Below are 17,674 nucleotides of genomic sequence, written 5' to 3'. Positions count from 1 at the left end.
GGCAAGGGAAACGGTGGTGCTGCAGGCTCCACTTGCGGATTTAATGGCCCTCTTAAAGGCCTTACCGTGGGCCGGTGGGCCTCCTCACGGAAGACACATGCAGTCTGGGGCGCCAACCCATACTGCTCCCGGGTGCCGTCTACATTCCGGCAGCCAACCATCTCTTGAGTGGTCACCAGACTATACCTGGTTGTCACTATAGTCTATTCCTATATGAGTCATTATAAATAGAACCACTAAGAACTAAAAAACATCTCATGGATGCACCTGGGACGTATCCTCAGTGATGTTTCCCAAGGTCATCAGGGTTTCGGATCTCCCAACATCATACCCCTCACTCAGGTGACCTATAGCCAGCGTGATCAAGTCCCGACTTACGTCCCATGCAGTAGCTATACCCATGATCAGTCCCATTAGGGAAATTCAGAGTCACACAGTCCGCCACTCACGAACTACTTTGCCGGGATTGGGAGGTCTGGCGTGTGAAAGGACTAGGCTCTGTTGGTTGACTCCTGTCCGGTCCCCTCCTACGTCTCACCAAGTCCACTCCTGCTCTCACCAGGTGCAGCGCAGGACCTGTGCGTTGCACCAGACTCCCAGCACCAGACACTTCATTCAGGAATGGCGGATTTACCGGATTATTGAGCCGCAATGGTTCCGCAGGCTCCACCGGCAAGGGAAACGGTGGTGCTGCAGGCTCTGCTTGCGGCTTGCATGGCCCTCTTAGGGGCCTTACCATGGGCCGTTAGGCCTCCTCCTCACGGATGATACAGTCTGGGGGGCCAACCCATATACTGCTCCTGGGTGCCGTCTACATTCCGGCTGCCAACCATCTCTTGGGTGCAGGTCACCAGAGTCCAGACTATACCTGGTTGTCACATAGTCTATTCCTATATGAGTCACTAACAACAACTAATGAAGTTATGGCTCCATTTATGAGGTACAGAAAGAATTGAACAACAATTACAAGAAGTGCTATCATGATAAATGGCAAGGTAGCCTACTGTATGTGATATGTATTTGTTTAAAAAATATATAAATTATTAAAAAGTTAAAGCTCTAGATACGATATACGATTCAATGATTTAAAATCAATATACAATAACAGTAATTTTTAAGGGAAAATGTATGAATATGCATATAGCCTAATTAACATGGTGATTCGCTGGAAAATAAATAGACATTATATTTGAACACATAGGCTAGCCTATGGACAAACCCAAACTGTCGATAGACCAAGAGTATAGCGATATTGCATGGAAAAGTAATTAAACCCCTATTTTTATTTTTTATTTCTTTAAAATTGCTAAATACAACAATGCACAACTAAGATACAATCGATTATTTGCATTGAAAAACGATACGATACAAAGTCTAAGTCTGAATTTAAAATGGTGGGCCCTATCCTTGTATTAGACAACTTAAAACAATAAAGGCTTTATTTTTAAGGTATCGTCCACTCACACAGTTAACAGTTTTTGTATTGAGTTGTATACTTGAAAATAAATGTACTTTAACTGTAATTCCGCAAAATGTTAATAAATCAATCAATCAATCAATCAATCAAAAGTCAATGTTGCTGCATTTCGACTTCTTGACATTTAAATCGATTTCTCGATGCTACTGTGTCTGTGTGTATATCGTTTACGGTCCAGGTGCCTATGGATAATTCCATTTCTAGCTTCTATAGTTTAGTCATTGACCTTCATAATAAGCAATTCATCAGAACATTTAATGACACAGAAAATTACGTTAGTAGGCTATTACTGTTGAGGGAGGAAGGGAATAGCATTGACGTGTATAAAATGTAAGATTTTTTATTTATTTTTACTGTGTTTTTACAACTGTAGAGTAGTGTAGCCTACATGGCGCTGGGCCGCTGGCTGCGCGAGTCGCGACCACACGAAAAAAAAGAAAGAAAACTAAACGTAGAAGAAATATATGACGTCATCACAGGAGGCGGGTCGTTTCTTCCTTTCACCGCGGCGCCATTTTGTTCTGTTACGAGTGAGGAGTGGACTATCAAGAAACTGGGACGGGTACTTTTCTACCTTCTGCACATTTTTAAGCTTTTTATGTGATACTGGTAATGAGCACAAAACGCTGACTTTACACATTTACTACATGTGTTGTGTTAGAATAGAAAGTGTGAGATAATCTTGTACTTTAGTCTTTAGATTGACTGAGTGATTACTGCTTTTAGCAGTTAGCTTAGCTTTTAGGCACAAGGAGCGGAGGCCCTTCCGTTTAGGCCTCAACCCTGCGTTAGCTGTAATAACAAACATATTCTGCAGTTTTACATAATAACGACGCGTATTATTTGATGTTTAATACTACTTATTGTTAAATTGACGATGGCTAGTTATAGTGGTGACACCCAGGCCAGAAAGAAAGCGTTCACTTACTAATGTATCTGTTACGAAACGTAACAGTCGTTGGCGCGGTTGTATAACTGGATTACGTGCTCTTTAAGAAATGTCAACTCTCTTAGGTTAAACTAAACGTGTTGCCTAGTCTCTACTGTTGGGCTTTATCATGCTGCCTAGTAGACTGTTCTGTTGACTTTATTTTATTTGAAGTTAAATATATATATAGTAGAAAATCAGTAACAGTAACAACATGGCCGCAGTTATTGTTGAATCTCTGCCAACAATGCAGCCGACGATGAGTATTAGACGAATGTCTGTTGTTCATATGGAAGTGAGGCAGAGGGCCTCAGTGTGTAGCGAAATTGACAAAGACGTTAGATTATATACAAGAATACTACACAAGATCACTTAACTTAATTATCCACTATTCTGAATTACATACATGAAATGGATAAACAATGACATAAAGCTACAGTACTCTGATGGGGATTTTCACTGAAATCCCAATTGCCAGAACACTGTTTTAAGCCATTGCAAAGGGTCCTCTAGTGATGGGCTTTTTGTCTGATGGTGTTATGTTTGAATGAAACATTACTGTTGTTATTTGATTGTGTGAACAAATGTCTGTCCTAACAACCTTTTCAGTTTCCGTGGAGTGTGTTTGTTTTTGATCTATAGGTATCGGAGACAGGTCAGTGCAGGTCACACTTCATGCAGGACATGGTGTGAGCACACAGGTCACATGGTCACCAAGACGGGTTTTTGCCTAGCCACAACTGGGTTAAAAACCAGCTTCTTGGCCAGTTGTGGGGATCTCTGGATGTGGATAGTTTTCCCCAAATCCCTGAAGATTTTTTTTTTTACTTTTCTTTTTAAACAAGTCGAATCTAGAAGCCCAATTTTCTACCCTTTTTTGGCATCCAACTCCACGTAATTCCACCAACTACACAGCATCTCCACACACCACCAAAGCCACCACCACAAGAAACTGAAGATTTTTCTCTTCCCTGAACCCCTCGTTTATGCCATTTTTTTGTCACGCCACTAGTTCCTCTAATCTTTTTGGATCCCATTCAGAGAAGATGTTTTTCCATACCTGGCTTTTCTGTCCCCCTCTTATTTTCTCCTATTAGTTCCATCCATTAATAAAAAATAATAAAAAAGGAAACCTGAATCCCTAAAGGACACTGTTGCACCACCCATGTGTAATGTTTAGCAGTCTGCTAAAGGTGTGAGAAGGGATGTCCTAGGACAGCAAGTGTCTCTGGCCCACCCACCCCTCTTTCCCTCTTATCTCATGGATCAAGTGTTCCTTCAGGACTCATCAAGGATACACCTTAACAGACGTGCGCCAAGAAGGGGGGATCTCTTCTCAGCCATCTCAGGTACGCCTCACAGTTAATTATATATGGGGTCTTGAAACGACTTGAACAGACCCGTATATACAGTGCCATGCCAGTCAGAGTTGTAAACCGTATGTTACATATTGTCAGGGAGTATCCTGTTGGGCCCGAAAAGAACAATCCCCCGAGGAAAATATTTGCCACTCCCACCACCTCCGCCTATCAAGAAGTGTACCAGCCTAGGCATGACTGACCACGGAGATGACTGCTACTTCTTTTACTACTCCACCTGCTCTAAAGTATGTGAAGCTTCTGTTAGTTGCACCTATTTTGTGGTGGAATGAGTGGTGAAAAGGTGAATAATGGTGTTGTTCTTGCAGGGTGACAGTTGCCCATTTAGACACTGTGAGGCAGCTATGGGCAATGAAACGGTCTGCTCCCTCTGGCAAGACGGACGCTGTTACCGCAAAGTTTGCATGTTCCGCCATATGGAGATAAAGGTAAGGCAAAGGGCCTTTTAAGGGCACTAAATTATTTTCCTTCAAGCTTTGCTCACTCGAGTCTCTGTGACTTGAGTGACCATTACAGAAGGATAGAAAATACCCTCTCTTAAAACCTGGTTCAGGGGCTTCATCTTGCCCGTGGACCTTTTTTGGGAGGAATAATAATTAAAAGATTATACTATTTCTAGCAATGTCATGTTGAAAGGTTACTGGGACTTGGTCGCATAGCTATAGCTTGTTAAAGTCACTACAATATCTGTTTTTTGTTAAAGCTGTCTTCACCTCTGTGCCTCCATTGTCAATCAGGCCTACGTTAAATCATTTGTTCAGAGCCATGAGGTTTCTAACGATATCTTTAGACCTCTTTATATGTGGAATGTAAGGGCTTATTTAGACATTTTCAGTTTTGATAATGCCTCTATGCCTTCTGTCCTGAACAGAAAAACAGGAAGGTGATTGCCTGTTACTGGGAGACTCAGCCTGCTGGCTGTCAGAAGCCCCATTGTGCCTTCTTCCACGAGAAACCCCGCTACATAGACGGCATGTATGTCGCACCCGATATAGGTGAGCTGACTTCTCATTGCAGCTGCAGTTTCCTGGAGAACCTTGTGCTGGTGTCAGATTTGCAGAAGGATAATCTAATTACTTGTTTATAGTTCAAGGAAAGATGGAAGAGCCAATCCATGAGGAACCAGCTCCTCCTCCCCCTGCCCCCCTGCCGACTTCAGCCAATCCTCAGCTCAGAGGAGTGATAAAGGCAGAAACTCAGGAGAATGTACCAAGCCCCACCCACCCACCCGTTGTAATCAATCCAGCAGATGACGACGAAGATGAAGATGGTAAGAACCTGGTTCCTTATTATTCAGTAAGAAATGGATTGTTCTCATCAGAATCATTGTTGCTTAAAATGACAGCTTGCTGTTGAGGGACACTATTTTATTTTTTTGTAGAGAGGATGTCATTTATAGGCATGAAATAATAGCAAAGGCAGACTATGCACTCTACCACAAAGTAGTTGTTCAGCTGGTGTTAATCTGTGTTTACAGATCAGTTCTCAGAGGAGGGGGAGGATGGAACCAAACTAACCTCTCCCAGGAAACAGACAGGAGGCTCCAGCTCGGGTAAGATTTAAGCCATGGCTTGGGCATCACTGTTGAGTCGACTCGCATGAACAAATACTTTTGTTTTGGAAGTTTGTTTTTGAAGACATAGAAAAATAAATGTCGCTGTCCCTTCAAGCTTTGCCCACTGGAGACTGCATATGTTTTGAGTGGCCATTACAGAAGGGTAGATGAAAGTAATTCTCTGAAAACCTGTTTCAGGGCCTTCTTCCTTGGCTCTGAACCTGTCGAGAAGAACACTTAAATAAAATATAAAAAGGTAGCACTCATACCCAGTGAACAATAACAGATGCTGATCCAAGGAGTTATGTAATTGACTAAAAAAAATCTAAAGTGGATTGCACACAGGTATATTTGAATATTACTACTTTATTAAAAAGTAGCCATCTGGGATAAACCAAGTCCTTGTTTACAAAATGTGGATTTACAACAAGAACATTATCAGAAATCTAAATGTCAAATTTTGTCCCTCCAAATGACACACAAATGACCAAAAAAAGGCATAGGCTGAAGCATAGCGCTTCGTTTTTATCCTATCCTTATCATATACAATGCTTTAAAAACAATACATTTGAGTACATGTATGTGTACACATGAAAGCCACAAGCCATTTTGTTATTAATGTTTTATTTTGATGGGATGCATATAACCTTCATCTGAAGGACAAGCTCAGCGCACCACCGAGTGGCGCGCTATGAGCTTGTAGGTCTGCCATTTCTTGAAAATCGTTAAAATGTGCCTCAAATTTCAGAAAATTGTCATGATTTAGAAAACTTTTTTATTCGACGTCAGGCCTAAATGGGTTATGGTCATGTGACATCTTGTCTACAGGTGAATGCCTGAACTTTGGGGTGAGCACCTTGGAGGAGATCAGACTGAGGAAGGCTCTGAAGGCCAGCATGAAGAGGACAGGCTATCCTGTCATATCACCTCACACTACAGCCCTGAGGACCAATGGAGAGAAGGAGAACTTCCGCTTGTTCAGTCGCCCAGCCCTACATCATGTTGCAGATGGTACATATAAATTATTTGGGACACATGACCATGTTAATTTGCTGGTGTTCACATAAATCTCTTTTACAATGTACTTAAGTTGTGGTATTTGACACTTCTTTTCCACTAGACCCTGTTATCTTTGAAGAACCTGGAAAACCCAGAGGCTGCATTGCTGAAAGGCTTGGAAAGAAGATGTTCAACAATGGTATATACATTCCTATAATAATTACATAAAATGCCGTTGTGGCATTTTATAAAAGAATATATACAGTATGTATTTTGAGCCATAGAATAGTAATTCTAAACAATATTGTGCATAACATTTGTCAGTACAGTGTAATATATATATATAGAGTAACTGGCTCACAACCGGCAAAGTATTGACCAATGGTCTTACTTGCGTAGATGCCCACACTGGACGAGAGCTGCCTCTCAAACGTAGTCTTGCTGAGCGTCTTGGTAGAGTTGTTGATGAGGAAGACATGATGCTGGCCCCTCAGAAAGGTAACGCAAAAGGCGTTTTAAGGGCACTAAAACTGACTCAGAATTATTTTCCTTCAAGCTTTGCTCACTCGAGTCTCTGTGACTTGAGTGACCATTACAGAAGGATAGAAAATACCCTCTCTTAAATCCTGGTTCAGGGGCTTCATCTTGCCCGTGGACCTTTTTTGGGAGGAATAATAATTAAAAGTTTATACTTAAGTCAGATTATTTTTCAAAAACGAACAAGACAAAAGTAAAACCTAAATCACAAATGTTGTCAGATTTTCTTGCCCATGCCTACACAGCAGAGTTTCCTCTCAGATTTCTGTTCTTTGAGATTGATGTTTTTGGAGGACTATAGGACTGAGCTGAACAAATTCTATTTCTCCTATAGTTATGAAGCCTATACGAGAAAGACTTGGAATGTCAACTGACCCCATTGCTCCTACTGAACCAGGTACAAAGTTCTATCCAAACCCATTGACACAAACAACTTAGTTTACTTCACTCATTTAATCTCTTAACCAAGGAGATGTCATATGAATATTTGGCATTATCCAGCACTCACCACATTCATTGTACAGCTCTTGACAGTTTTTAAGGGGACTAATGGGCTAATTTTATTTCTCATCCTAAAGCTGTGAAGCCTATGAGAGAAAGACTTGGATTGACAGCTGAGCCTGTTGCTTCTACTGAACCAGGTACAAAGTTCTATCCAAACCCAAAAGTTACTTTGACCGTGGGTTCTCATTTTTCAATGCATATTTCCAATGGAATGTTTGCGGGTGTGAAATCCATCTGTCAATGTCCATCCCTACTAGGTTGTCGTTTCTTTTCTGAGATTTCTGTTATTTGCGCTTTGATCTGTTTTTAAGAGGACTAATGGGCTGAGATAAACTAATTTTATTTCTCATCCTAAAGCTGTGAAGCCTATGAGAGAAAGACTTGGATTGACAACTCAGCCTGTTGCTTCTGCTGAACCAGGTACAAAGTTATATGAGCTCACCCCTTTGATATAACTTCCTTTTAGTTCATTCACTCATTTAATCTCATAACATGGTCATATTATGAATATAATATACAGAATTAGAGTTTAATCGTCTTGGTCACTGCTCAGCTGAGTTTGATGCATCTGTAAGTTGAGCTCCTTTTAGAAAAGGTGTACTAGAGGAATGCCATATTTTTGTTGGCCAACTAGGAAGTTACTTCCACTGTGAGTTCCGTAATGGGAGATTAAGTGGTTAGGTTGTTTATTTTCTAACTCCTTGGATAAAATGGAACATCAATCAATAGATGCTTCAATTTCATACAAGTAAAAGCTCTAGACTCAGTTTTGTTTTTTGACATGATTTAGAATAGGTAAAACAACTACAACCCAGGAGGGTAACGGAAGTGACGTCAGACTTGGTTACTCAACCCATTTAGACCTGTGGCAGATTCTTAAAAAAACCTAACGTTTTCTGAAAACCTTCAGTGTGTGTGTGTGTGTGTCTATATGAGACACAAATGTTTATGAGACACACAGGTACCTTCCCGCATGAAAGGTATAACAATGTATAGGTTACACCAGGTCTAAATGGATTAAGTACTGTCTATATACTGTAGCTTATAGAACATTCAGTTAAATACTTAATATAGCATGTGTCCTTTCCCATATTGATACCGATCAACAAGTTATGTAACATTTTTCCACTTTTCTTCTAGCGATCCCAATACTTGAGGCCAACATTGAATCAAGGAAGGGTTCTTCTGAGCAGATCCGCATCAAAGCCCGTGAGATCAGACGTCAGAAGGAAGCAAAGTCGCAATCTGAAAAACGGAAGGACAGTCCCGCTGCCATGACTTCGACCATCACCAAAGCCACTAAAGGCACTAAGAGAACCATCACTGTCCAACCTGCATCTGTCAAGACCTTCTCTGAGATCCTCCATGCCAAGAAGAAGCAGTGGCAGGAGGAGGAACAACAGAAGCTGGAAAGGAAGGCCTCCTCCAGTCCAAAGAAGGCAAAGCAGGCTCAAGAAGAAGACCAGAAGAAGGCAATGCAGGCTCAAGAAGAACCCCCGAAGAAGGCAAAGCAGGCTCAAGAAGAAGCCCAGAGTAAAAGCCTGGAAATGGATGTGCCCAGCCCAGTGGGCTCCCCTGCTGCTGGGGTGAGAGTTAAGACCCTTGAGGAGATCCGCAGAGAGAAGGCGGCTAGAATGCAGGCACATCAGAGGCAAGAGCCTGAAAACAAGAAGGGTTCTGACTCCGATGAGGCCCCTGCAAAGAAACCACGTCTACTGCGCATCACTAAACCAGCTTCTCCTGGTAAGACAATTGAGTTTGCTCTGAGTTTATGCTCACTGTGTGTTTCACTTTAAACACACCATTCTCTGTTTTTCTGCTGTGACTCGAATTGCATGCTCATTTTCACTTTTCTAAATGTTCTTCAGTTTCTAATACAAATGATTCAGCTGTAAGCATGACAATACGGAGGACTGCAGAGATGACAGAGAAACCAGTTAAAGTTGCTGCTGCTGAGGTAATGACCTGACATCATGTACATTTCAGATTACTATTTACAACTTCTGATGTGTACAGTCGGTGGATGCCATATATTCCTTTTGACAGTAAATCATCCTCCTGCTTTTCAGACCATCCCTGACTCCAGCAATAATAAAGTCAAACCAGTTAAAGTTGCTGCCGTTGAGGTAATGACCTGACGACTAAATTACAGATAACTTAACTATTGACAACCTCTGATGTGTACAATGGATACCTTATATTCCTTTTGACAGTAAATCATCTTGTTCTGCTTTTGGCTTTTCAGACCAACCCTGCCTCCAGCAATGATGTTAAAGTTAAGACTTTTGATGAGATCATGCGTGAGAAGCGGCTCCGCAAGCAGCAAATGGAAGAGCCGGCTTCCTCTACTAGCCAATCGGACAGCTCTTCTGAGGCAGAACCATGTCAAAAACAGACCACAGGGCTTGCCCTTAAGAGAAACATTTCTATTAAAGCCAGGATGGCGTCCACCATTTCACCTTCATCTCCGGCCTCCGATGCCCCCAGCCACGACACAAAGCCCCCTATTCACCAAGTTGCTGCCCCTAAATCTATGCCTGCTTCTCCCATATGCAGCATTGAAACTGCCACTACAGCTGAAACGTCTGCTTCTCTAAAGCAGAGCTCTCCGCCCCGGCAGGCAGAAGAAAACTCCCCCTCCCACAGTGTCACCAATGGCTCCAAGGTTTCCCCAGGCAAGAGGAAGAGGAGCTCCCCACCAGCTATGTTATCTAAGCAGGTTCGAGGACAGGATTCTCAGGGTCCCACCGCAGAAGAGTCCCCTGTTGAGGCTCAGAAGAAATGCTTTGGACAGGCTACAGAATCCAAAGGTACAGTGATGCATCTTTGTTTCACACTTAAGATGAACAGCAAATTACTTTTGAGGGGCACGAGAACGAGAAATGACGTCATGTGGCAGCCAAGTCTATGACCATTACATATTTATTTAATGCATGTATTGTATTATCCACACTTTTAAATAAATTATACCACCTATTTTATATCCCTGACTCTTTCATGTGCTTGCTTTCCAGTGAGACCAAAATTGAACGTGAAGCCCTCTGTGATGAAGCCTGCAGCACAGGTGAAACCAGGTCAGAAGAGGAAGGCAGCAGGGAGGTCAGCTGTAGCTGCAGTCAAACCTCTGAACAGCGCATCCACAGCTATGGAGGAACCAGCGCAGGAACTGCCCTACAAACGGAGAGAGGTAGATTTTATTTTATCTATTACTTTATCACTTTGAATTGCAATGTTGTATGAAGGGTGCTATAAAATGTATTGCAACCACACTGCTTGCTATAAAGAGTAGAGGAAGAAAAGATAATTCATTCTTATTTTGTCGTCAGATGTCCCCTTTGTCCTCGAGTGCTGAGACCCAACAGAGCCCTGCTGGTCCCATGAGTTCCACTAGCCTGTTGAGCTCTGGCCCAGACACCAGCCCAGTAAGAGAGGACCTCCAGGCAGTCCCTGTAATTCAGCAGAAGAGCCCTGTCCAAGTCCTGCCTACCAACACTGCTGGCAACTCTACAGGTGCAGCCAGAGAGACCTGTAACCTCCCTCAAAGGTAAAGCATGAGATGGATCAAATGAATTACTCATTCCTGGACCCTCCTCATAGTATAACCCATTCTGACCTGAGATCAGATTCATACGAGGTTTCCGCCGGACACACACTGGTCCTGATGAACCCATTCTGACCTGAGATCAGATTCTAAAAATGTCAGTCGTTCTTCGATTTTTCAAAAATAGCAGACCTACAAGCTCGTATCGCTCCACTCGGTGGCGCGATATGAGCTTGTAGATCTGCTATTTTTCAATAGCTAAAGCATAACATGATGCTGACACCAAAATGGGTGCCCGGTCAGAATGGGTTAAGAAGCAATGGCCAAAATTAAATCAAATCAAATGAAAACCGATGAATAACCGGTTCTTCTTTTTTTTTTTTTGTAGTCCCATAATGAAGTCTCCGACCCAGTCAAAGTCGCGTAGACCCAGTTTGGCTCCGTCCCGTGTGCTGTCTCCAACATCCACCTCTGCAGTGGACGACTTTGAAGAGCTGATGAACGAGTTCACAGATGACCACCTGGAGGACGACATGGACCACGGCATGGGAGAGGACGACCTGCTTCAAGAGCTGACTGAGATGATCGACAGCTGAGTGGCATCCATGACTCTCCTGAAATCCTTGCCTTTCTTCACCACCCTCCTCCCATAGTCAATGTGGCTTGTCTGTCATATTGATCTCCAAAACAAGGATCTCCCCAGTGGTTCACCGTCAGACAATATAGACGTTCTTAAATATTTTATTTTATTTCTGCACAATGATTATCTGATCTTCACCATTTTGTTTTTTCTCTTCATGGACATCATTCTTCTTTCCAAGTCTTTGACAGAGTGTAATACCAGTTACTGTATGAATTGGAGATCTTATAAAGACTCAGGTAACTTATAGTTTTGAATCTTTGAAAGAAAACAAGCTCTGTTAACCTGAGATGTTTACCACTCTGGTGTTCAATCAAGTGTCATTGTTGCAGAATTAAACCAAATTGTATACTGTGTATGCAAAGCAAATGGATTGTGTAACAACTGCGGAACAAGCCAAGCAAGAATCATGTTGCGCCACTAAAACTCCCCATTACACTGTGTTCCCGTCTCTGACTAGGCATGACAAGTGGAAAACCATCTCAAATGTTGGTAGTTTCATGGTTCTAAGATATGACTGACTAAATGTTGTATTTTGAATAGTGATTTTGTGATGTGCTAAAGAGAACATTAGGGGTCAGAACATGAGCCTATTGTGAGTTTTTAGGCACTTCAATATTATGAAATATTCGATCTACTTCTATCGCTTTGGATGATTGACAGATCAACATTTTTGCTTGTTTAACTTTCTTTTAATTTATGTACGACTTTATATTGTCATAAAATGTATATGTGTAAGAGAAATTAAATCTTGAAATCATTATTTTATCCAACAGCCATAATGTCACTGCTTTTGTGATACATTTTGTAACAAAGTGCTCTCTGGTCTTATGAGATGAAAAGAACTCAGGGACCATTTCAGCTGTTTAATAGATCTTGCATCATGTTCTGGTCATGTACTGTACACGTTTGACTTCAAGTTCATAGTTCATACCAGCATCCATGTTTAACCATTACTGATCAATGTGGAAAAAGAAAAGGTCAGCTATTGATCTCTGTACATACATGGCTTGTTCCTACACTTTTCCCATGACCTACTGTCAATGTAATGTAAGTTGCTGTGTATATAAAAATGCTTTTGAGTAATTGTTTATTGAATGTCAATCATTTCATTGGATCAGTGAAACATCTTTCACAACAAATGCACAAGACAAGAATTGTCAGACCAAGTGTAGAGAGCTGACAAACGGCTAGATGAGATAGCGATTGCCTGCAAGAGTTGGATATAGCCTACGTGTGTCTACAATACATGCATGCAGTACATCCAGCCACAAACCCATTCCAATGACGTCCTACATCCCACTCAACTCTAAAACCCTCAACCCCACCAACACTACACTCTCCTATAAAACGAAGGACAGGCAGAATAGAGAAAGTTTTTAATATCTAGTAGTTAACCGTATGTTGGCCCACAAGATGGCGCTATGGTTTTTGAAAGATTAACGCAGGTGCTTAAGTTGTCTTCACTTCCGGGTGAGCGTATATAAACACCGATAGTACGCCCCTCAAAATAGCTTGCAACATGACAAAACTGGAGTTATTAAATGTATTTCTTAACGATAGACTGACAGCGGCTGCCGATGAGATATTCGGCGCTATTAAAGACACAGTAGTGGAGTACCAGAGTGAAATCCTTCGTTCAAAGGAGGAAAACGAGCGTCTCAAGAGGCTCTTGAATATTGCAGTTCAGCGCTTGTTACTTCACTCTGGTAAGAAGGTCGAGAATTTTCCTCCATGGCCCTTTTTTGTAATTTCAGCATAAGATATTTGTACGTCTCTAAATGTTTTGATGAATTGAACATGGTGGACCCTGTTGTAAACAAGTGTAATGCTTAATTGGGTCGTCCACTCACAGTTAACAGTCTTTGTATTGAGTTTGTGCTTGAAATGTACTGTCATTCTACAAACTGTTAATACATATTTCAATCAATCAATCAATTGTATTGAGTTTGTGCTTGAAATGTACTGTAATTCTGCAAACTGTTAATAAATATTTCCAGCGTCAAGCAATCAAAACGGAGCTTCGTGTGTGTGTGTGTGTGTGTGTGTGTGTGTGTGTGTGTGTGTGTGTGTGAGAGAGAGAGAGAGAGAGGGAGACAGACAGCAGTGTTTAGTGCTTATAGTGCCATTTAGAAAAGCGCTCAAACAATGACAGCATGCAATTATAACACTTTATTTTACTTTGTAATGACTGGGACATTCCTTTCCATTGTCTAGACCCCAGTTCTATCCAACTGCAAGATGATGCCCAGCCCTCTGAGTCACGGAACCATGACCAGGAATGGAACTCTAGTCTTGTCCAGGAGCACCTAGAGACAATACAACCAGTACCACCACCACTACAGCTGCCGGAAATTAAAGCAGAGCCAGAACTAGAAAACACAGAAAAGGAAGATCCACATGATGCAATTACGTTTGATACCAAGGGTTTAATCTCACCCTCCCTTGCCACGGAAGATGACGTTCGAGTTGAACTACCACAGGGCTCACATCTTCTGCCAGCCCAAACTGTATGTAACAGAGGCTCTCCAAGAGAGGATGTCTCCTCACCACGAACATTGTCCAGGGACGTGAAGGTAGAGGATGAAGAGGACGAAAATGGTACAAGTACACATCAATCAACCAGCAGTCTTATAGCCTCACTTACGGTTGACTCAAACCTCAGAGCAACTCACAGCCACAGCCATAGTCACAGCCACGCAGCACACATTAACAGAACTGTGGGAAGAGAAAAGCAATTAATATCCCAGGGACCGCAGTCCAAAGACATGCTCCACAAAAATGGTAAGCAACACGCACATGTCCTGTATACCAAAAACACTAGACCCCTCAAGCCATCTCTGCCGCAGTCCTCCCATCCAGGACAAAGCACGCAGAAGTGGCACTGTTGTCGGGAGTGCGGCAAGTGCTTTAGTTTCGCCTGTCAGCTGGAGGTCCACATGCGATGGCACACTAAGGAAAAGCCGTACAGCTGCACCGTGTGCAGGAAAAACTTCACCACTGTCAGCATGCTGAAGCGGCATCACCGAATCCACACCGGCGAGAAGCCCTTTCGCTGCCACGTCTGTGGGAAATGCTTCAATCAGTCTGCGCACCTCAACACTCACTTCAGGCTCCACACAGGCGAGAGAGCCAGATGGCTTCAAGCGCTTCATTCCAAATGACGCTGAATGAAATGGTCTCTTTTTGGAATGGAGCGACACAACCTTCTGTAAGATTTAAAACATTTTCATCCTCTACAGGTTTAAATGTGGTGATTATGAGTGTTACTGTGTTTGTTGTGGAATAAACTATATATGTGCAGACTCCTGATTAATTAATTCATGGCCTTTGAGTTATGATTTTTTTTGTTTAGTTTTTTTGTCTCAGCACACAACTTACTCCATACTCCCCTCCACGTGTTGGGGAAAAAAAGCCATGATTTGTCACACACGTTACTGCAGTGAAATTTGTTCTCCGCATTTGACCCATCTCTTTCCTCACTCATTACAGTGCAGCACTGATGGAGATGGGTAGAAATTAATTAAAGGACACCTACATGGAAGACACATGGGCTCCAAGTGGATTGAACCTGGGATCAGAGTGTTATTTAAACTCTGAAGTGAAATGTTCTACTCTGACAAGATTTGTCATTTTGGATTTCAGCTGTTAATATGCTGCAATGCAGCTTCTGGTTCTACATAGGGCAGTGGTTGTCCCTAGGCTCATTCCCTCAGTTTCTTTCTGTTTTAAATTTAATGTCTAAATGTTTAATTTAACTATGAGGAAGCCCCCAAAGAATCATAATATTCTACATTGTAAAGGCAGGACAACCTATTAATTTGCCTTTAATGCAGAACCCATTAAAACATTTCTAATATTATTAGAAATGTGTCTGTGTCAGTTTAACCTCATGTTTAGCTACTGTAAATGCAGAAAAATGAGAGCCATTCTAATTAGCCATGAACGTAATCATGTGAGATTCCAAAGATAGATAATACTTTTATACTACTGAAATGAACAGTACCTTTCTTAGGCCCAAACCACACCAATGTAACTCCTTGCAAGTTGCAACCAAACAGTTGTGAGTAGTTGCATGCAACCATTATCCCCAGTGGCAGTTGCATTGGTGTGACATGTTTTTTTTTTGTTGTGGTTTGGGCCTTAGTTGAAAAATATTGAGGAACATTTCCAATTTTCAAAGCCTTTCAATTAGGAGCTGTTTACTATCACATGCACACATATACTGTAAAATGCAACTGTAATGAAATTATTGTATTCTGAACTTCCTCAACAATGTGTGGTAGCAGCAGGTATTATGTGGATGTGATGTACTCGATAAACCCAGTGCAAAAGTTGTATGAGCTCAGCATTGCAGCATTTTCTCTCTTTTGTCTGATATGGGATGAGCAGATGATGTACGAAGACATCAAACAACCTACTGATTATTTCTGTCTTCCTATGACTTTGATGTTTTCAGCCATGTACCCTTGTCTAAATATAATCAACATGTGTAGCTTGTCTATTTAAGAAGCACTGCTTAGAGAAGAAATGGTTGAAATATGCTAATTTGCTCTTCATTGACTGGTAGACAGCAGCTCATTACTTTGATTTGTTGATTGTTGGAAATCTACAGACTATGTTATTTAATGTTACAGTTTGCCTTCGTACACTTGAGAACAGAGTGGATACATGGATTAGTAGTGACTGTTATTCTGAACTCCATAGCACTTGTCTGTGCAGTCTGCTCGTTTGAATAAATCTAAATAAAATCAACCTCTTGTTTAAGCCTGAGATCTCCCTCATTATCAATAATGTCCAATGAATCCTTGTGATTAAACATCAAAGCATATTAATATATACAGTATGTATCTTGTGCTGTCTGTGCCAGACCATCCAGATTTATCCCTGTATGAGGATTACCATAAGCTTTTGAGACTGGTGTTTCAGTAAAAAAAAGGAGGGGGGTTTCTGCAGAGCAGTATCAAATTCACGATATTAAATGTTTTCACTAGAAAAATAAAACCCAAACCATCACAAAATAAATCTACCACGTCGGGAGATCTGTCCCACTGCCAACCTAAAAAACCCTGTCACCATCATCACCCCCACCCCCGTCATCACAATCAGGAGGGATGGATTTAAACATTCTTGAAAGATCATGGAAAACCCACTTCCACGGTTTGTCAGTGTGTGTTAGTGTGAAGATTTTGTAAATGAGGATGTGTGAAATGAAATCTTATCATTGTGTTTGGCAAGTGTGGATGTGTAGATGTGCTGAGTTAGAGCTTTGATTTGTCTGTGGTTGTGAGTTTAAGTAAAGAGAGAATCTTCAATCTGGCTAGTGTTAACAGTACAAATAATAATTAAAATAACTGTAACTAATTGCCATTAGCTTTTGCTTTTTAAATAAGTTTCAGTCTTGATGAAGGAAACAAGCCCCTATGGCTTTTTTATGTTATCCTTTTAGCCATATCCATTTAAAAATCATACCACACGAACAATTTGTGAACTGTTGTAAACAGTCAAATCTGTAGTTCAAAAAATGTCCAATTTGTGTCTAATTTACGCTCCAGATTTGACTGCGTAGGCACAAGCAACTGTAGTAATTGTACAAAACAAGATATGCAAAAGAAGACGCAAAACACAATGTACACACAAACAAATGTATACCGGTATACGCGCACACACATTGTCCTGGCTAGCTCTGCTTTGTATAATAGGAGCATGCAGGACTTCCTGGTTAAATAAAGGACAAATACAGGATATTCATGTGCAAATATGCAGACTGCATCTGAATATACAGAATGTGCACACAATGGGAAAGTCCAGTATAGCTTTATACAGTATGTGCATTGTGAAAGTAAATATAGGGGATGTACAGTAGGCCATGATGCAACTAACAACAGACAGATGAACAATCATGTACAGAAGTACCTGATGTCTTACATGGAAAATCAGAATTAGAATCAGGGGGTGGTGGCTGGATGGTAACCGTAAAGTTGCCAGTTCGAACCCGGGCTCCCCCAGAGTTAGTGTCGAAGTGTCCTTGATCAAGACGCTGAACCCACAATTGCTCCCGATGTGCTGGTTGGTGCCTTGCATGGTTTCCGCTGCCATCAGTGTATGAATGTG

General features: G+C 41.6%; 1 protein-coding gene across 6 annotated transcripts; it reads left to right on the top strand.

The window, feature by feature from the left end:
* Positions 1 to 2,001: 2,001 nt before the first annotated feature.
* Positions 2,002 to 12,646, top strand: zc3h11a (zinc finger CCCH-type containing 11A). Of its 6 annotated transcripts, none has more exons than XM_083771547.1 (20): positions 2,002 to 2,086; positions 3,688 to 3,754; positions 3,863 to 4,011; positions 4,093 to 4,212; positions 4,656 to 4,779; positions 4,872 to 5,054; positions 5,262 to 5,336; positions 6,168 to 6,350; positions 6,460 to 6,537; positions 6,738 to 6,836; positions 7,210 to 7,272; positions 7,454 to 7,516; positions 7,737 to 7,799; positions 8,520 to 9,122; positions 9,248 to 9,336; positions 9,449 to 9,505; positions 9,625 to 10,189; positions 10,394 to 10,566; positions 10,706 to 10,923; positions 11,309 to 12,646. In XM_083771547.1, the coding sequence occupies exons 3-20, from the start codon at positions 3,958 to 3,960 to the stop codon at positions 11,514 to 11,516; spliced, it is 3,018 nt and encodes a 1,005-aa protein (XP_083627673.1). In that variant the 5' UTR covers positions 2,002 to 2,086; positions 3,688 to 3,754; positions 3,863 to 3,957; the 3' UTR covers positions 11,517 to 12,646. The 6 variants fall into 6 exon arrangements, with proteins under 6 accessions (XP_083627673.1, XP_083627670.1, XP_083627668.1 ...); XM_083771544.1 differs by having other exon boundaries at positions 2,014 to 3,754; positions 8,520 to 8,818; positions 8,894 to 9,122; XM_083771542.1 differs by having other exon boundaries at positions 2,014 to 3,754.
* Positions 12,647 to 17,674: the final 5,028 nt, after the last annotated feature.

The sequence above is a fragment of the Protomyctophum parallelum genome (genome assembly GCF_964188405.1).
Source record: "Protomyctophum parallelum genome assembly, chromosome: 8".
In the NCBI taxonomy this organism is placed as follows: Eukaryota; Metazoa; Chordata; class Actinopteri; order Myctophiformes; family Myctophidae; genus Protomyctophum; species Protomyctophum parallelum.
This window is presented reverse-complemented; position numbering and strand designations above follow the sequence as displayed.

What these genes read in the sequence shown, in the direction of transcription:
- zc3h11a (XM_083771542.1), top strand. Translation starts at nt 3,667, where the DNA reads ATGGATCAAGTGTTCCTTCAGGACTCATCAAGGATACACCTTAACAGA. An exon ending in AAAGAAGATGTTCAACAATG is followed by an intron (nt 6,538 to 6,737) that starts GTATATACATTC and finishes TTACTTGCGTAG; the next exon opens with ATGCCCACACTGGACGAGAG. An exon ending in CACTAAACCAGCTTCTCCTG is followed by an intron (nt 9,123 to 9,247) that starts GTAAGACAATTG and finishes AATGTTCTTCAG; the next exon opens with TTTCTAATACAAATGATTCA.